Source organism: Diabrotica undecimpunctata, chromosome 6 (assembly GCF_040954645.1).
Source record: "Diabrotica undecimpunctata isolate CICGRU chromosome 6, icDiaUnde3, whole genome shotgun sequence".
Lineage (NCBI taxonomy): Eukaryota > Metazoa > Arthropoda > Insecta > Coleoptera > Chrysomelidae > Diabrotica > Diabrotica undecimpunctata.
The window spans coordinates 128,273,856-128,294,681 of NC_092808.1; the positions used below are offsets into that span (position 1 = coordinate 128,273,856).

At 31.6% G+C, this 20,826-nt stretch overlaps 2 protein-coding genes across 2 annotated transcripts; both read left to right on the forward strand.

Annotated features, from left to right (window-relative positions):
• The first annotated feature begins 1,053 nt into the window (after positions 1 to 1,053).
• LOC140443876 (protein KRI1 homolog) lies at positions 1,054 to 18,855 on the forward strand. The gene is made up of 9 exons (XM_072535372.1): positions 1,054 to 1,225; positions 1,649 to 1,955; positions 2,676 to 2,969; positions 3,027 to 3,183; positions 11,973 to 12,185; positions 14,050 to 14,188; positions 17,013 to 17,089; positions 17,141 to 17,404; positions 18,101 to 18,855. The coding sequence occupies exons 1-9, from the start codon at positions 1,108 to 1,110 to the stop codon at positions 18,824 to 18,826; spliced, it is 2,295 nt and encodes a 764-aa protein (XP_072391473.1). The 5' UTR covers positions 1,054 to 1,107; the 3' UTR covers positions 18,827 to 18,855.
• Positions 3,205 to 11,964, forward strand: LOC140443877 (uncharacterized). Its single transcript, XM_072535373.1, has 5 exons — positions 3,205 to 7,611; positions 7,999 to 8,114; positions 8,182 to 8,295; positions 8,397 to 8,678; positions 8,751 to 11,964. The coding sequence occupies exons 2-5, from the start codon at positions 8,007 to 8,009 to the stop codon at positions 10,383 to 10,385; spliced, it is 2,139 nt and encodes a 712-aa protein (XP_072391474.1). The 5' UTR covers positions 3,205 to 7,611; positions 7,999 to 8,006; the 3' UTR covers positions 10,386 to 11,964.
• Positions 18,856 to 20,826: the final 1,971 nt, after the last annotated feature.

Genomic DNA, 20,826 nt, shown 5'->3' on the forward strand with positions numbered 1-20,826 from the left:
TCAATTTGATTTCTAGACCTACCTTCAGGACTTTTCCAAGTATAAAGTCGGCTACATGGTGTTTTAATCGAGTATTCATAATAGACTAGTTATTTGTGATAGAACCGTTTCTCTGGCCTATTCCGAACGTTCCCAGTACATTCTTTAGTGTTGGCGACTTTAGCGTTAAAGTCACCGCATATTAAAGTTAGCCCTTTATACGGAATGTTTCCAATTTTTTCTTAGAATTCCTGAAATATTGTGTCGTCTGCTGTGATGGTTGGCGCATAAGCTTGTATGATATTGAGTTTATGTGGTATGCATTCCAGTTTAAGGAGAATTATTCTATCCTAACTAGTCTTAGTCAGAGATGTAAACATAATTGCCTTTATGTTTTCTAAAATGGTACTCTCCAAACCAAGCGTTTCAGCTAGTCCAGAGATTTCAATGTTATACCTTGTCAGCTCTCTTTCAATAATTGATAGCTTACCTGTGATTGTCGTTAGCCATTATATGTTCCATGTAACGGCATTCGTTATTTTCTGAGGACCAGTAGCTGAATTTCCACATATGTCTGATCACTAACAATCGCGTGACTGCTTGACCCGGACTCAAGGTAGCGCCGAATGAGAAAGGAAAATATGATGAGCAATATTATTTGTAGGTGTGAAAATATATGGTCAGTGGAGAACAAGGAATAATAAAGAACAAGAAGAATTATATAAGGAATAAAAAATAATGATCGTAATTGAAGTAGAGAGAATACAATATTTGTGACACATTGAAAGAATGGGAAATCAGGATAAGGAATGCCAAATATGGTAAAAATTACTATATTTATTAAAAGTATCAAGAATTGCGCGTTCAGTCCTATTATTATTTTTATTATATATAATACTACAAAATAATGCGATGTTATTAGTATCATTGGATTTTTTTAGAACTTTTCTTAAATTTGAATTAAATAAATAATTTTTTTTACCTTGTCAAAGAAACATTTTTTCATATTTTTTTGTTGCTACATGTCATAATCATTTAAGACCATTTATTTTGACTTTGACATAATGACCTGCAGCACACTTTGAGGTTATGTATTAGCAGTCCATTCCAAAAAGAAAACAGAACATCATGTCACATATTTTTGGGGCTGGAGACTCCAGTTCTGATGAAAACGACAAATTTAAATTAGACAATGAATATGCAAAAAAGTACGATAGCTGGAGAAAGAAAGAAGAATTAAATAGGCGTAAGTAATAATTATATCAGTGCTTTAATTTCAATATACTGGTATTGTCATTGATGACAATATTTTAATACTAACTATATTTAGAGTTTGTTTTATAATTTTAAATGAAGTTTGTTCTAATCTTTTCACTGGAGTAACCCCATAGATAATTTGAAAGAACCAGATAAATGGGGCCTGCCTTCACCATTTTCTGTGTCTAATGGAGAAATCAGATATTGTTTACACATTGTGTATATCCTATAGATATATATGATAGTTGATTAGTGGACACACTGTACATAACATTTCTGTAAATACTAGCTGCACCAAAAAGGTTAAAAAAGAAGTTATTAGTTTTTCTGTATCAAGTTTCTATATTATTTTCTTATTTGTTTATACACGGTTTTCTTCTTCTATCTATACAATTATACTATTTATTTCCAGTTAAAACAAAATATGGTGAAGATGTTTTGGATGAAGAAGAATCTTCTAGTTCATCTGATGATGAAGAAGGCATAGAAATAACAAAGGACATTGAAAAGGATTTCTTCAAGACACTGGCTTGTCTGAAAAATAAGGATCCCAGTATATATAAAAAGGATGTAACTTTTTTTAGTAAGAAAGGAGCTGATGTTAAAGTCAAGAAAAAAGAAAAAGATAAACCTATGTTTTTAAAGGATTACGAAAGGAATCTAATTCTAGAAAAGGGGGGAGTGCTAAGTGACGAAGAAGATGAAAATGATAGGCCCAGGTAATAATATTACTGAATAAACTGTACTGTTACATTATGTGTTTAAATTTTGTTATTTGAGAGGTCAAACATACTAAATGAATATAATCATGTCATTCTTAATAAATTGTCCAAAACTATTTTATTTTATGTTAATTGATAGTAATTTATTTTCTTGTATAGATAAACAGGTACCTATGTTTATCTATAGAACATAAACAAAGATTTCTTCAATAAGATTTAGTTGGTTGAATACAATTCCAGTAATATATTCTCTTAATGATATATTCTTTACTGATTTATTGACTCAGTTTGATCAGATAAAGCTTTAGGCTTAATTTTTTATTCAAATTTAAATTTTGGAACCAAATAATAAATATTAACCATTATTTGGACATGACTTTCTCAAAATAATAGCTTTACCTTATAAGGTATAGTAAGTAGTGGATAAAGTTAGTATATTATTTATAAATAAGCTAATAAAGAATTTGAGTGATTGCTGTGAGTGGTTTGATTAACTTTTATTTTACAATGCTAATTTTTACCATTTTCAAATCCCACAGCTTTATTAGTATTAAAAATGTAAAAAATACTTTTAATCCCATTTACATTTGTGTTACATACATGAATTATTTTTAGTTAATACTGAATTTGATATGATAACCTGATATTGTAGTTATTAACGTAAAATTTTAACCTTTAATAACAATAAGCTATTTTTTTATAAAACAACTTTTTTAGGACCCCCACTTACAATGAAGAGCAAAACCACCTTAAAGAGAGTTTTAAAAATGTAATGGAAGACAGTGATAATGAAAATGAAGAAACATGGGGAGGCTTGTTTAAACAAAGGGAAAAATCTAAAGCAGAGATAACACAAGAGGAGGAAGATTATAAGCAATGGCTAGTTGGCCAGAAAAAGAGCTTGGATGATGAAAAAATGGAGAAAGACTTGAAACCATTAAAGGAGTACTGGAATAAACCTGACCTAGAGGAAGGAGAGAAGTTTTTAAGGGATTACATATTAAATAAACAGTATTGTTTTTATATAATTTTTTTAATGCAGGTTTTCTAACAAAATTATATTTTTAGATATTTACAGACAGATGATGGTGACTACATACCTACCTATGATGAAATCATTCATGATTCTGATAAGGATTTGTCTAACGATGAAGAAAATATTGAAAAACAAGATGAATTTGAGCATAAGTATAATTTTAGATATGAAGAACCTGATCAAGAATTTGTAAGTAATCCAGTATTTAAAAACTATGTTTTTAATTCAGTGTTAGCAACACTGAAATCTTTTGATGTTAAGATTTATCTAAATTCAAGAACCATCTGGTGAATAGTAGGCTCACAAGTGTACAGTAGGTGTTCTGCTAATGATATACATATCATAGGCTACTAACCCAATCTTATATAAGGTGTCATTTAATTGAATTTTCTCAAGTCTGGAATGTTGACTCATCCAATGTCATAGTTACTTATATCGTTGATTGAATAACCCAAATAGATCAGCAACGCATATGGAGAGAAACGTGCAACCCAAAAAATTAAAATTTCATCAAGAATCAGCGACTCTAGTGGATATTTCGGGAAACAACTAGTTACGAATTTGCGCTCATACGAGAATGATCGTAGAAAGAGGTGACGTTACCTCCCCTATCGTTCCCTACCACAACCAATTTACGGCAGTACTTACGAAGTGTAATGAGTCAGAGAACTAAACACCATACCAGCGTTATCTGAATTATGATTTCTAAGAAATATGTCTGTGAAGCATTTAGCAATTCGCGAACAGTTTGAATTTATTTTGTCAATATTATATTTTGTATACAGATACGATAAAGATCGAACTGCAATGAAAATTATTTGATATGTAATTTAGAATGTTAACAATTATAAAAACAAGGGGTGCCCGATCTAATTTTGTTGTGACTATAATTAATTAATAATTAAATAATAACTTTTTTTATAAAGAAAATTTTGCGGACACAATATTTTAGATTCATTCAAAACAAAAAAAGGCTTTTTTAATTTTTCTCTTAAGCTGATCGTTTTTAAGTTATAAACAATTTAAAACTGAAAAAATAATGAGGGATGATGATCTTCAAGGCTTAGAATCGTAAGTTTCACTTCATTTTTGAAATTTTAAAGTACCTAAATTCAAGCTCAACATTATTTTATCAGGTCTTGATAAGTATTTTGGACTTTCATTTGAAATCATTGTTTTTTACTTGTTAATGTAGCCCAGCCCGATCGCCTGTCTTTCCAGAAGGAACCTTCCTCATTACCAATTAAAAAATATTTGCAAAAATGCAAAACATGGCAAACATTCTTATCTTGACTTAATAGAAAAAATTTCGAAAGTTTGATGATTACAAAATTAATATTTTTGCTTGTGTTTTTGAGCCTTGAAAATCGAAATCTTTCGTTTTTTTCTTTTTAGTTTTAAATTATTTAAAACTCGAAAACAATCAACTTCAGAGAACAATTACAAAAGACCTTTTTTGTTTCGAATGATAAAAAACCTAACATAATACCTGCCCAAGCCTGATTTTTATTATACTTATAAAAAAAAGTTATTTTTAATAATTTTTAATTAATTATATTCAAAACAAAATTATCTCAGGCACAGCTCGTTTCTCATAATTTTGTTAACATACTGAATTACATATCAAATAATTTTTAGTCATTAAAAATAACGGTGCAGTTCTATATTATATCGGATCCTATACTAATCCAGTAAAATAAGGCATAAAAGGGGGCAAACCTCGGAATAAAAGATAATAAGCTGAAAATTTGCATACGTCTTTATTTTGATGGTATAAAACTTACCTCAAAAGTCTCATATAATCACGTGTCCGCGACTTAAGATATTAAAGGTCAAAGGTCACGAAAATGAGTTTTCTGCAAATATCTCGTTTCCCTTACACTTTATGACATTTAAGGTAGTAAGAAAAATTGTAGAATGGAAAATTCTCTTCAATTTTTATCTCAAATACTTTTATGTACCTTCAACCCTTCTTAAGATAGAGCGAAAAGAGTGGGGGACCGCTTACCTGTTTATACGGTAACGGTATAGACATGCTTATCGACAAATTAAAAGCTGTTAATATCACTACAAAACAAGCCAGAGATGATGCTGATATTCTCATTGTAGAAACAGCTGTTGCAGAGTCTGAACATGTAGGAAAAACTTCCGTCATTGTAGGAGAAGATATTGATTTGCTAGTTATCTTGATAGGACGAGCTCAATCACATCAACAAGAAATTTTTTTTAAAAAAATTGGTAAGGGTAATGCGGAGACAAAATTATATTCATCGAAAAGTTTTGATAAATACCCTCATTCTAAGAAACACATCTTATTTTTACACGCGTTTAGTGGATGTGATACGACTTCTGAGATTTATAGGAAAGATAAAATATCGATAAAAAATGTTCGAAAAAAATCACCATTTACATCAGTCACCTCAACTATTTCAACAAAAAAACTGCTCTGTACAAGAATTATTTTAAAATGGAGTACGTATTTTCTTAGCAGCGTATAAGGCTCCAACATCAGAAGACGATATAGACTCTTTTCGATACACCCAGTTCATCAAATCAACAAGACTCAACAAACCAGTGCAGTTATCAAGTCCTCCACCTTCAAGTGCAGCAGCTGGTCAGCATATCATTCGTGTCTATTATCAGACCCAAATTTGGTTGGGAAATGATTTAGAACCCCAAGAATTCGGCTGGGTAATGCAAAATGAATTTCTGGAACCAATAACAACATTATTACCGCCAGCACCAGAAGAACTGCTGAATACAATATTTTGCAATTGCAAGAAAAGTTCTAATTGCGGATGCAGGAAATCAGGATTGCAATGTACTTTAATTTGTGGGCAGGGTAATGGACAATCATGTCTAAACGCTTCATCAACTTCAGATGATTTCAATGAAGAAAGTGAATATGCACCTGATATTCTTGAATATTTTTATTCTGATACTTTAATAAACGAGAATGATGATGATGAATCCGATATTGAGCAGTCAGGGGAAGAAGAAGAAGACTATGAAGAAGAAAATTAATACAAAAATATTAACCATAGATAATAAAAGAATATATATTATATTTGTAACTTTAATAAATCGATTATTGGATTAATAAATAAATATATAATTTAAAAAAATAATAAATATGATTTTTTCAGTATTTAATTAAATATAAAAATGATTATTGTTGAATTCTGCACTTGATGATGATGATGATGAATCCGATATTGAGCAGTCAAAGGAAGAAGAAGAAGACGATGAAGAAGAAAATTAATACAAAAATATTAACCATACATAATAAATCTTGATTTTTAACGGGAAATTTAAATAACACTACACCGTCTTTTCTCGATAGATTACAATTTTTATACACACAACGTGTCGTAATTTTAGAGGAATTCATTTTTCACCAAACAAATAAATCGACTAGAACACAAACAAATTACGAAACAAATTCAAAATGCACAGTTTGCAAGTATGATTATGTTAAGGAATTAAAGTGGGAGACCAATATTTACGTTGAGCATTAAGGGGAAATATTATGAAGAGAAGAAATCTTTTATGTTTAACCGTAGTGTAATTTTCTCTCCCGAAAATAGATGGCGAAAGTGTTTTTGAGAACAGAAAAGTTGCTACGTTTAATTTGTGTACGGCTGCGGATCTATTTGGATTATTCAATCAACGCTTATATTCAGCTTCCTAATTTTTTCTTTTAATGTGTGTGCTATTACATGATACCTTTTGGGGATTAAAATTTTATAAATCTCCTTGATAATCACAGACAACTATCATGATATACAGTTGATGCTAAATAGTATAAATACTGTAGGTAAAACATATGGCATAAAGATAAATGCTGGAAAATGTAAATGCATGGCAATAAGAAAAAAATGCCTTTTTAAACAAGTGCAGCAAGTGAAAACATTTAAATACTTGGGAATAATTATAAATGACCAATTGGATCCTCAACAAGAAATAAAATGCCATACCTAACAAGCAAGACAAGCTTTTGTTAAATTTAAGCCACTACTATGTAGCCGCAATATTTCCTTCAATCTCTGCTACAGGATGGTTAAATGCTATGTATGGTCCATATTGTTATATGGCATGAAGACATAATCAAAAATACCATCCAATAACAAGTGTTGGAGGTCCTCAAAATGTGAAGCTTACAAAGAATGTTCCACATACTATGGACAGATATTCAAAAAAACGAGGAAGTCGTAAGAAGGACAAATACTGAGAGAGAGAGAGAGAGAGAGAGAGAGAGAGAGAGAGAGAGAGAGAAAGTAAGTTACTCAACTTAATCAAGGTATAAAAAATTGGATACCCGAGCGATATTGCACCCTTATTCAAAAAGAGAAATAACTCAAAATTTGCGTTTATTGAGTTTTCATCATAAAGTGAAATAACTATGCAAGGAGAATGTCTAGTTCAACCTTTGGCGCCTTACGATGAAAAATGAAGGAGATAGATGACAGTGTTTCTCTTTTTGACTAACAGGCGGGAACAAGTTGATACCGATAAAGTGATCAAATTTAGTAATGAGTCGGCGTTAGGAGAGGTAAGAGCTGTGCAGTGAGTTAAAAAGGTGAAGTAACACGAAATCATTTGGTGTTATACTATCAGGTAATTATTTAATATACGTTTATTTTTTCCAAAAGTGCATTAATTTAGAGTTGTTTCACTTTATTAGAAAGGTTGACATCGTTTTTCCTGTAACATTGTGACTTATTACAGTTTAGTATAAATTACATCAGAGGATTATAAAAAACATTTTAAGTTAATGCATTTTTTGATTAAAATATTTAACCAGATCATGAGTGATTAAGTATTGCTTCAGTATTATATTATTTAGATATCAGAAAAATAGTAATTTTTTGTGTTACTTCTGTTTAATAATTATTGTCCAATTATTTTATAATTTAAACTTGAAAACTAATTATTGTTAGTAAGTGGTTATTTAATATTTTTTATTATATAAAACATAATTTTAAGCGGTATCTTTATTTTTAGACTTTAAGATGTCTTCGAGAGCACGAAAAATACTCGGCTTAGTTGTTGAAAATACTGTGCTGAATTCTAAAAATATGTCATCGGATTATAATTCAACTGAGAAATCTAATCATGAGGTGAGTATTTAAAATTTTTACATAATATTTAACTGAGCATTGCCTCTAATTCCTCTTTTGATTTTAGTTATTAAGTGAAAATAGTTTCGCTGTTGAGATCCAGAAGAATGTTAACATGGAGGTTAAAATGGTACCGGAACCAGTGGATAGTAACGATAACTCAGTTGAAGTAGCTGTAATAGTAAGTACTTAAAGCTTGTAAACTGAATCACAAATTTACTGTTTAATTAGTATTTTAATACCATAACCATAAATTATAATAATTATGCTGTTTAATTACAGAAATCTCAGTTTGCAAACATACAACCCTTAGTACCTTATGATGATACTGACGGTAGTTTATCTGACAATGAAGATATTGTTACTGGATGCTTAACTACGGAGGAAGGACATCGTCTTATTCAGTCTTCATCAAATAGTTCATCATCGTCAGCTTCATCTTTGGATTCATCCGATAGTTCATCTTCGGGCTCGTCCAATTGTTCTCCATTACCAGCAAAAGTAAACTTACTAACCCATATTAATCAAAACGTGACTGTTGATCAACTGGACAGTGATGGCGTTGTAAGTTATTATTTATGACTGTTGATAGTTATTATAGATAATTTATACTATTAAATTATATTGATCTTTTAGGTAGTAAATCGTCGTCCCAGGGAGTTACAAAAGGTTCAAGATTATTATATTTCTCCTTTATGTACTGATGAAAGTGATGTTGACTTAAGCGATACAGATCCAACATTCATTAACATTGAATCTAAAAGAAAGAGAAACTACTTTTTTGAAAATTTGAGATCTTCTTCCACCAGTTCGGCAGATTCCTATCGTTCTTCTGGTAATTATATTCCAAAAAAGGGACGCAAACGGACTAAAAATCCTTCCCAATGGAAACAGAATAAACTTAAGCACAGGCGTAATACAGGAAAATCATATGTATCCATGTCGCAAACAAAAAAGACTATTCCAGCCAGGTGTCTTAAAGAACCATGTACAGAAAAATGTAGACTTAAATGCACTACAAATATTAATATAGAGTGTAGGTACGACCTTTTTAAGAAGTTTTGGGATTTAGGTGATTTAAGTAAACAAAGAGCATACATAAGTGCCAGTATGATTGACATTCAGCCTAAATACAAATATAGCAATGCTCAGAGACCCAGACACAACAATAAAGCATTTCATTTCATTGTGAATAATACGACGATTAGAGTTTGTAAAACTTTTTACAAGGCTACATTGGACATCTCCGATAGGATGATATTTACGGTACAGAATAAAATGAACAACAACGATTTTTCGCAAACTGATTTTAGAGGCAGACATGACAGTCATAGAAAAATTAGTCCAGAATTACGCGCTGCAATCATTGAGCACATTCAATCTATCCCTAAAATTGAATCACACTACCTTCGAGCTTCTACAACAAAGGAATATATTGATGGCAGCAAAAATATCAAAGATTTGTTCAATGATTTTAAGCTAAAACAAGAAAATGACAATAGAGACGCAGGTACTTATAGTAAATATTATAAAATATTTACAACGGAATTTAATCTCTCCTTTTTTCAACCAAAAAAGGATCAATGTGATCTATGCACCTCGTATAATAATTCTAATGCTGACCAAAAGAAGACCCTGGAAGAAAAATACCAAACGCATATAAAAGAGAAAAACTATAGTAGGATTGAAAAGTTTAATGATCGCAGAGAAATAAATAAAAATATCAAAGTAGTTGTGTTTGATTTAGAAGCGGTGTTGCAATGCCCAAGAGGTAACTCTTCTTCCTTTTACTATAAGTCTAAGCTTAATTGCTACAACTTAACTTTAACCGAATTAACACCACAGGATTTTAAGGTAGCCTACAAAAATGTACACTGCTATTTTTGGTCGGAGAGTGAGGCTAAACGTGGGGCTATAGAAATCGGATCACGTGTATGGGCATATCTAAAAGCTATAACTGATGAAGACGATGATGAAAAGGAAGTAATTTTCTATTCGGACAATTGTTGTGGCCAGAATAAAAATAAATATTTAACATGTCTTTATCTTCATGCTGTGCAAACATTGACAATAAAAAGCATAACACATAAATATTTAATAAGAGGACACACGCAGAATGAGGCTGATAGTGTCCATAGCCTAATTGAAAAGGAAATTAAAAAAAATTTAAAATCTGGTCCGATATACACACCAGACCAATATATTGCTTTAATTAAAAATGCCAAAAAGTCTCCACCTTCGATAATTGTTCATGAACTAAATTTTGAATAATTTCACGATTTAAAATTATTGCAAGAAGAATGGGGATATAATTATTCAACTAATACAGAGGGACATAATGTTAATTGGAACGAAATTAAAATTTTGAAAATCGCTAAAGAAAATCCTTTTTCCATTTATTATAAAACATCATACAAAGATGAAAATTACCGGGAAGTAAATGTTAGAAATAAACGGAAGAAAATGAAACTAATTACAGAAATAGAACTTAAAGCAGCCTATTGTGATAAACAAAAAATAAGTGACAATAAGAAAAAAGACTTACAAGAACTAATTTCAAAAGGATTAGTTCCTTCATTTTATGCTGGGTTTTATAATTCTATATTTTAAGTTTTTTTTTTAAATATTGATTATGACTATTATGAGTATAATCAAACTTAGGTATTAATTGTTTAATAAGAATGTGTTATTTAATTTTGTATATTCCAATGTAAAATGTTTTCTCTAATAATTATAGATAAAATAAAAAAACACGACTTTTTATTTACAACAATCGTATTATATTTGTGAACAAAGATTAATATTTCAGTGGTTTATTTTTTTAGTATAAGCCAATACCGCAATAAGTCTAAATAGTTCACCTACATGATACGTGACTTTAATATAAAACTGCATTATTTATAATTGTTTCGACTTTGTCTAAATTATGATATTATATTTTTCATCAAAGAGTAAAATAAATATGAACTTTTTTTATAAAATTAATTTATACGTATTACAGTTTAAAAATATAATAATATGGAACCACAATATAATAATGCATTAGTTACACTACCCACTCCTACTTTTGGAATTACTATAAAACCATTTTTATATTTTTTTTGCAAATTAAGTTGTCTATAAAATATTATCAAACTTTAAATGCGTTTTCCCACCAAATTGAAATTTTGAGTTATTTCTTTTTCTGAATAAAGGTGCGATATATTCTCAGAGGAAAAACATATGCAATCTCTTAACTATTTATCTAAGGAAAGATTGAGGACAGGAGTGGAGTAGGTCACAGATGAATGTCATGGCTGTATAATATAAAGAACTGGACATACATAAATAACACTGTCAAGCTTTTGCATGTCAAGCAGTAAATAAATTACAAAAATCATTACCTAAATGACAGGAGGAACTAAGGAGTTTTTTGAACTAGAAACAAATTGATCATAACACGCTTTTGAAAGGACTTTACACTTTGATCATAGCCTAGAAAAAGTTATATAATCACCAATTTCCTAATATTTTGAGTGCCTTATGTGTTCAATTTTTTTAAATAATTAAACTCTTACAGATGGAGTAAACCAACTCAGATAGTATACTCGAGACACTTTTTCTTGTGTTACAGTATGCATGTCTTCATAAATGATTAGTTCTATTATTCTATTAATATATTGTACTTTATAGTTCTTTCCTACTCTTTATCCTTTAGTTATTACAAGTATTATGTGAAAGTCAGGAACAAGTAAAGGTAGATTCATCTTTTATCTTAATTAACAATTGCTGATGACTTACTGTATTTTTAGAGTCTGGTTAAAAATTATTGCATTTATTTTCGAGTTTTTACATTAGTCAATGTTTGTTTGTTTTCAGATAAAAAGATATCCAAGGACAATGGAAAATTCACTCAGAAAAACAGACGATAGAAGAAAATTAAAGAGACAAGAGGTAAAGGAAAGAAAGAAAATAGAAAAGGAAGAAAAAATGCAAGAAGTAAAGAAGATGCAAGAATTAAAGTTGAAAGAAATTGAAGAGAAATTAGAAAAGCTCAAAGAAATTACTGGAAATGAAAGTTTGGGATTTGCGGTAAGTATCAATTGTGTGAGAATCTATAGTATTATATTTACAATGTTTTATCCTCCCCTGTTTTTCCTATTCATGCAAATATTGTAATATCTTTTTAATGAAATATCACTGATAATACATTATTTATAAGGTTTATAGGCTGTGGTATTTTAAAATTATTTCTTCATGACGTTTCATCTTTACCTTCTGCAGACATCAAGAGAGATGCAGCAAAGGGTATAACTGTCTTGCGCTCATTGATGATAGCAGTTTTTGTTAATTTAAATTTCCAACACAATATGTACTACCACACATTGTAATCATCTGCTGAGCAAACTTTTTTAATTCCTTGAAGTTAAAATTCAAACTTTTGTAGAAATGTACCAAGTTATCATGTTCCTTAAATTCTGTTTTGTGGGTGGTATTGTATTGCTATGTACAACAAGAATGTAAACTGCAACAGAGTTTTGAAACATTTCCGTGTGAAGTGAGATGTTTTTAAAATCAGCAAATCGATTTTCAAACTCAGTTTTGAGTTGTATCAAGATATTTTTCATTTTAGTGTTTTGCCATCGAAAACTCTCCGCAGCTTCTTGGACAGCTTTCTTGCAGTTAAGACAATGGTTGAGCTTTCTTTTATCAGAGCTTGCTAAATAGTTTTTGTTTTATCTCAAATGACTTATCTGAATACATCTCACATATCAACTTGTTTTTTTCCCTACAAGGGTTTGTTCAGCTGATTTAGTTCGCTGGTTAAATCAGTCAGAAAACGAAGTTTTAACATCTACTGGTTGTTGGAAAGCTCTTCAATAGACTTTTCTTCTTCGACTTTTTCCCATGAGTTCGCTGTTTTCGTCCTCTACAGCACTCTATTCTCCCAGTCAACTTCTTTGAGGTCTCTATCATAGTTGTTTGTATGTATGTTTTCCATCTTGTAGCAGGTGTTCCTCTACGTCTTCTTCCCGGCGGATCCTAGTCCAATATTATTTTTGGCCACCTGTGCTCTGACATTATTTGTTCATGCAGAGCTCTGTTGTCCAACTTTTTTTTTCCATATTTCCTCTGTTCTTATTCTATACGCTCTGGTGATTTGTAGACATCTTCTCATGAAGTCCAGTTCAATTGTTCTTATTTTATTTCGTATTTATGTTATCATTGCCCATACTTTCGCTTCATATAGGGTAATATTCATCACTATGCTCTGAAAGACCTTTTTTTGTTTTCTTTAGTTAGAGTTTGGTTCCATTTCACTTCATGGAGTGTGTTCATGGCTTGTTTTCCCCATGCTATTTTCATTTCTATATATTTCATACAAGTACCATCTCAGCTTATCATTGCCCGTAAATACTTAAAAGTCTTACATCAATACATAAGTATTCGGTCTTACACATATTTATTCGCATAGCTCATATTCTACCTTTAATTTCCTTATCATATATTCCATATCCTTCCTATCTTATGCAAAAATTACTTGGTCATCTGCGACAAGTAGTGCATTTAATATATCCTCTTGTCCTGGTATGTCTCTGTGATCGCTTGAACTGAATCTCAGTCTTCTTTGGACAAAAACAATTGAATAAAAACTTATTTATATAGTTAGTTGCCGACTCTTGCTCTAATGTGTGTTTGATTGTTGAATATAACAATCTCTTGTCCCTGTGTTTGTCCTGTTCAGCAACTGTACCGGATTTTTAGGATAAATCTATACTTCTTTCCAATGACTTTTGCAGTCTTTGTGCAATTTATATGTTGCTCTTTTGGCATAGCTTGAAACAAATTATTCATTCATAACTATTATACATTAACTTTGTTATTTGTTTATTGGCGATTGATGCTGTATGTATTTCCATATTCTTAAGAATTCAAGTAATACTTTATTTTGCAGGATGCAGATATAGATGGCGATTTCGATCCCGAAGAACATGACAGAAAGATGCAAGTTCTTTTTAATGATGAATTTTATAATGCTCCTGAAGATGAACAAAAACCAGAATTTCCTGATCTAGATGAAGAATTAGAAATTGGTAATTATAATTCTCAAATCTTGTATATTATAACTTAGGTTTTTTTGGCTTCCTGTGGCGCACCCAGGGGGGGGTTTTGGGGGTTAAACCACCCCCCCAGGGCATATAGAGTAAACAATATATAAAGAATAGTAGAAAAATGTAACTTGTCTTTCACACATAGTACAAAAAATCCAAAACGCTGATTGAATAATTAAATTACCATTTTATGTAGAACACAATAATGATTGTATTATTGTATAAATACACAATAATTAATAGTTTTCATTATATTTAGATATCGATACCTAATATTAGGCTTATGAAAAAGTAGACAGAACGAGTCTGTTGCGAGTAGCATGCGCCTACAGGACTGTATCTGCGGCGGCCTTGTGGACTATCACGGGTTGTGTTCCTCTGCATGTGTTAGCAGTAGAAAAGATGCTGATCCCGAGCCTAAGGGACTGGGTAGATTGTCTGTTTTAGGGCATATCTTCATAGGTTCAGAAAGACAGATGCAGATAAATTCCTATACTGCGAATATTCCGACATTGTTACTCACACAATGCTGGAGTGTAATAGATGTACAGTGGAGAGAAATAGAACGTATAAAGAAATAGGTATGAACCCTGTGACTGTAAGAGAGATGATCGTGAAGATGACGGGAAATACGGAGAGATGGAATAGTGTCCACAATTACATCCGAACAGTCATTAAAAATCTAATTACTATTTTAATCTTTGATCTTGCACTGATAGTACACTCCAACCATTAATAGAAAAAATAATAGCGGTTGGTACCGAAGTACATCTAGCCTTTATCGACCTATAAAAGGCGTATGATACAGTTCCAAGACTTAAATTGTGGCAAGCTTAACAACAACTCAACATTAGTCCATACCTTTTAGCAATAATCACATATGTATACAGGAGTAACACTACTTACCAAATCGGATATAGACTATCAGAGCCAATAAAAGTAACTAAAGGACTAAAACAAGGATGCAGTATGTCACCCTTACTGTTTAATTTATATATTGAGGCAGCCCTCCAAAATTGGAAAAACTCCTGCCAGGGAATGGGAATCCCCATAGAAAATGACGTACTGTTCTCCCTGAACTTTGCGTATGACCAAGTCATCCTAGCTCAAGATTCTTATGATCTAGAATTTAAGATAAAGCGTCTATAGAGAGAATATTTAAAATGGGGGTTACAAGTCAGCATGAAGAAAACAGAATATTTACTTAGTTATCAATTAGACGAGGACGTGGAAATCAAACAAGTGAAATTTTTTTAAATATTTAGGTCCACTTATTGCTAAGAACGGCTTGGAAGAAACCGAAATGAAACACGAATTAATCAGGGACGTAAAATTGTAGGATGTCTGAACTTCTTATGGTGGGATCACAACATTTCCAAAAGGAACAAAAAAAGAATAGGGCAAACCATGGTTGAATCAGTTCTTTGTTATAGCTTTGAAGTATAGACAATGAATGCAGACCTGAAGAGAAGATTGTTGGCAGTTGAAATGGATTATTTGAGAAGAAGTGCTAGAACAACAAGACAGGAAAGGAAGACCAACGAATCTATAAGAAATAACATAAATGCTACAGAAACGGTCATTGACAGAATCGAAAGAAGAGGTTCAAAATGGTTTGGACATCTATTGAGAATGCCTGACGAACGTTGGCCCCAAAAACTTCACAAATGGAAGCCCCCTGGAAGAAAAAAAAAGAGGTAGACCTCGACGCTCATGGAATGAAAGAGTTAGAAAAGCGATGGAATCGAGAGGTTTGGAGGAGAAGCATGCCTTGGACCGGGAGGATTGGCGAAGGAGAACGGGAATACGGCGATAGCCGTCTCCAAAATGTATTTACAAGTTGGATTAATGTCAAACGTCAATAACCTTATTTTAACCTTCAATTGTGGTTTATTCCCATTAAAATAGTGATTACGTTAAAATGCCAGAAGAAAATAGCTTCAGAACAATAGATAAGATCTAGATACGAGAAGGGAGTGTTTCAAAAATGTCGTCAGCCTTACAGTGGCCACCCCACTTTCGGAGTACGGTACGGGCGACAGTCAACTACGCACAAGTAAGAGAGGGTGGTTTTAGTTGGTAGGCAGGATAATAGATACCTGAATCTTTGGCACCGCTATCTTTGGTACTTTAAATTAAACTAAAACCCAAATTTTAGGGACTCAAAATACATGTAGCATAAAAAAAAATTCAAACCCCCCCTCCTAAGACAAATTCTGGGTGCGCCACTGTTGGCTTCCACAGATAGATATTTCCCAATTGAAACCTGAAAGATCTTTTCTCTATATGATGTATATGAGATTTTGGCATGTAAGTTGCAAGACTGACTTTTTTAACGAAGACCTGTGTAACAAGAAAAATGAAATGGTTTGGTTAAATATTCCTTGATCTTGTGTAAAAATTGCAAGCAGCTGCAACAAACAGTCTCGTTTAAATCGTCAAATTTGTCAACGATTTTTACTAAAGCCTGTCGTAATATAATTTATTGTTAATGCTAAATTGTCATTACATCCTTTACTTCTTCTAAATCCTAACTGCTCTGTATTCAATATAGAAGTTTTTAGTTATGTGTTAGTTAGTTTTTCAATTATTTGTTTAATTCTTAATTTAATTATATTTTGGAGTATTTTACCAATACATCACTTAAGACCTATATTTCTATAGTTATCCGCACATAGTTGATTTCTACAGGGTTTTAAAAAAGAAATGTATTTTCCGATCTTGTGGGAAACCAGCTTTTTTTTTAATTATTTTTATACTGAAATTTGACGATTTTTCAGTAAGTAAAGTGAACTTTTTTTTTTAGAAAACTGGGAACGTTATAATGGAGACAATAACAACACCAATGATGATGGACCTCATTGTGAAGATGAAGACTTTAATGTAAGAACCTATTCATGTGATATTTGTGAAATGCTAATCATATAATTTTAGATGGATTGTGATTTTGATCCACAAACATCCAAATCAAATAACGATGATGAACAAGTACAAGGCAGAAAAAAGCGTAAGAGAAAATCAAAGTTTGCTGTTGCAGTTAGCAAACCAAAACCGAAGTATGATCCAAATGACAAGAAATTTGAGAAATACTTTGAAGAATATTACAAGCTCGACTGTGAGGATATTATTGGTGATACTCCATGCAGATTCAAATACAGACAAGTTGCACCAAACGATTTTGGATTAACAACAGAGGAAGTAAGAACATTTATTTAATTAATAATTTTATTTTCGTCTTGTTTCTCATAGATTTACAACTATTTTTCTATTCTTTGGAGTGTTTGTTTCATTGGTGTTCTAGTATATACATACATCAAAATAATCTATGTAATTTGTATCTGAAACAAAAAATGTTTCAAACAAGAAATGTAGCTGAGATAATTTTGAACAAAAATGTTTAATTGTACTTTTTCTGTAAAAACAACCTTTCTCCCAGAAATAACGCTTAAAGCGACCAGCGATTTTAAATGTCAGTTACGCGCGCGAAATCAATTTCTTAAATAAAATTTTTATGAACTCGACGGTAAAAATTATTGGATATCTTTTTATCAGAGTATCCAAATTAATAGGCGAGGACCACTTGCCTATTAATTTGGATCCTCTGTTGAACATTATGGGGGTTCTTAGCAACCTATATACCTCAGATAAGGGTTTTTCCTCTTTTACAATAAGACCTAGTTCACTTGCCGCGATTGTAAACTTTGTAAAACACTGCCTTACGTTTTTCATACTTCTGCCCACTATAACGATATCTTCAGCGAATTCGAGAAATTCTGTCTATCTATTCCATTCAATGTAATATTTATCTACCCCACAATTTTTTGATAGAACTTATTAAATGCAACTATGTTCTAATCCATATTTTATTTTATTTTAAATGTATTCTTTTTTTAGATATTGCTAGCAAATGAAAGGGAATTAAATAAATGGTGTTCATTAAAAAAAGCAGTTCAGATTCGATCAGACGAAGTGGAAAGATACGAACAGATAGCGTACCAAAAAAAAGGTCAAAATATAAATCTCAAGAAAAAGATCCTTCCCAGCTTATTTGTAAATACCCCAGAAGACAATGCAAGAAGTTCTATACAAAAGGAAGATGATAATGATAATAACGCGATAAAACAATCAGAAGAAGAAAGTGAAACATTGAGTAAATCCAATCAAAATACTGCCGAGAAGAAGAAAACGAAAAAACGGAAATTAAGTGCAACGGAACCAAGTGAAGAAAATAAAACATCTGAAAATGGAACTGAAAGCAGTAAAAACGACGCTTCTACTGAAAGTAAAGAAGTCCAAAAAGAGTCCGAAAATAATTCAAATAAAAAGAAGAAGAAGAAGAAGAAAAAGAAGAACGCTATTGTAGATAGTCACACAGATACATCATCAGATAAGGCACTAAACAATAACCTGTCAAACGAAAAAGGAGCAATAGAATTAAGTGGTAACAAGCCATTTAATAAAAACAAAAGGAAACATGGTGATGGTCAAGAATTTGGAAAAAGGAAAAAGCCCAAGTTTTCAAAGGAACAAAACAAAAGTCTGTCTATATCAGATGCCAGATTGTCAGCTTATGGAATTAATCCTAAGAAATTTAAAAATAAAATTAAGTATAAACAGTAAATATATATATATATATATATATATATATATATATATATATATATATATATATATATATATATAATTATAGAATATGTAAGAAATTGATACATAAAAATCTATACTGTTATTTTTGTTCATTATTTCATTTGTTTTCTAGAAAAAAAAAAGAAAATCCCATTAAAATAATAGGCCCCATAATAATTTTAATTGTAAATAAATTTATTTACCTGCGTAGAGTTGGTGGAAAACCTCATAAACCTTGAAAATACGCATGCCCGAAAAAAATGAATCCTAAAAACATTAACTATTTTAATTTCATACTAAATTGCGTGTCAGGGTCGGATCTCCACGTAGTGTAAATTACAGCTTACATGAACTGTAAATTTTATGTTAGATATGTATAATTTAATAAAAGTATTACGGAATTAAATATGATTATATATAAATTTTAAGTAATCTGTGACAAAACCTATTAATCTAGAGATCAATTAGCATTTAAATGTACAAAGGGTTTTAACAGGAATATTATATATATAATAATAACAGATTGATTACGACTGTCGCCGCTTCTAGGCCCCCAATTTCCATCTTTTTCTGTCATATGCAGTTGCCTCTTCTAAGTCTCTTGCCGCCATTGCTTCATCAATATCGTTGCGCCAACTTCTCCGTGGTCGTCCTCTCTTTCTTCTTTCAGGAGGGATCCATTCCAGTACTCTTCTAGGCCATCTGTACTCTGGCATTCTTTTAACATGTCCGAACCAGATTAATTGTTTTCTTTCTATGTCATCATTGATATTTCGCTCCATTTTCATTTCGTTTCTAACTCTCTCCAGTTTCGATCTACCGCAGCTTCGTCTCAGATAATCCATGTCTGTCGTCATAAGTTTGTTTCTATTAGCTTTGGTGACGTCCCATACTTCCGAACCGTAAATTGTAATACTTTGGACTATACTACCGTAAATGTGTTTTTTGGTTTCTCGTCGAATTGTTTTTTGCCAGAGAAGAGAGTTTAAGGCACGGGTCGCTGCTCTGCCCTTGTTTATTCTTTTCCTGATTTCATCTGCGCTATTTCCCTTCTTGTTGAAAATGACCCCCAAATATTTGCAGGATTACGCGCCTTTGATTTTGTCGTCTTCTAATACTAGGTCACATATTTCATCTGTTCCCACAGAGATATTCAAATTTTGTCATATTCATGTTTAGACCTGCCACCTCATATTCTTCTTGCAGTATTCTTACCATGTAGCTAAGATCGTAGCTGTTTTCGGCAATTACTACCTGGTCATCCGCAAAGAAAAGTGTATATAGCGTGTTTTCTTCCACCGTTATTCCCATGTTTCTACATTTCACCAAGGATCTGTCCAAATAGATTTTAAATAAGGTGGGTGACAGACGGTGTCCAGAGCAGAAGTTGTCCAGGGAGGAGAAGACACTCGTGGCTCCAAAACTTGCGGCAATGGTTCGGATTGTCATCTGCTGAACTATTCAGATCTGCCGTAAACAAAGTCAGAATAGCCATGTTGATTGCCAACGTTCGGAACGGACAAGGCACATGAAGAAGAAGAAGAAGGGTGACAGACAGCAGCCTTGTCTTAGTCCCTTTGTTGTTTGAAAAGGAGAGGTGATTTCTTGTCCCATTTTAATTCTTGCAAAGTTTTGTTCGTAGTATTTTTGAGTGGCGTTAATAAGAATTGGGTTTATTTTCAAGTTATTTTCACATTTCTATCCATAGTTGGGAGATCGGTAGACTGTCATATGCTTTTTCCAAATCTATTAAAGCTATATGGGTTATCATAAAATCAATATTAAAAAGTTTAAAACATGAGATGAAATGAAACTAAAAATCTTACATACTGAAAAAACAAACAAAATATAATAAGAACAAAATTCAACAATCCCAATATACATATCACAAAGCACGAGATCTTTTTAACTGAATTAAGTTTATATTGAAAATATCAAAATCGAGAACATTTAATAGCCCCATGTATCTATCCAATGGGTTGTGAATACCATAG

What these genes read in the sequence shown, in the direction of transcription:
- LOC140443877 (XM_072535373.1), top strand. Translation starts at nt 8,007, where the DNA reads ATGTCTTCGAGAGCACGAAAAATACTCGGCTTAGTTGTTGAAAATACT. An exon ending in CTGAGAAATCTAATCATGAG is followed by an intron (nt 8,115 to 8,181) that starts GTGAGTATTTAA and finishes TTTTGATTTTAG; the next exon opens with TTATTAAGTGAAAATAGTTT. An exon ending in AACTGGACAGTGATGGCGTT is followed by an intron (nt 8,679 to 8,750) that starts GTAAGTTATTAT and finishes TTGATCTTTTAG; the next exon opens with GTAGTAAATCGTCGTCCCAG.
- LOC140443876 (XM_072535372.1), top strand. Translation starts at nt 1,108, where the DNA reads ATGTCACATATTTTTGGGGCTGGAGACTCCAGTTCTGATGAAAACGAC. An exon ending in GAAAGAAGAATTAAATAGGC is followed by an intron (nt 1,226 to 1,648) that starts GTAAGTAATAAT and finishes ATTTATTTCCAG; the next exon opens with TTAAAACAAAATATGGTGAA. An exon ending in GATGAAAATGATAGGCCCAG is followed by an intron (nt 1,956 to 2,675) that starts GTAATAATATTA and finishes CAACTTTTTTAG; the next exon opens with GACCCCCACTTACAATGAAG.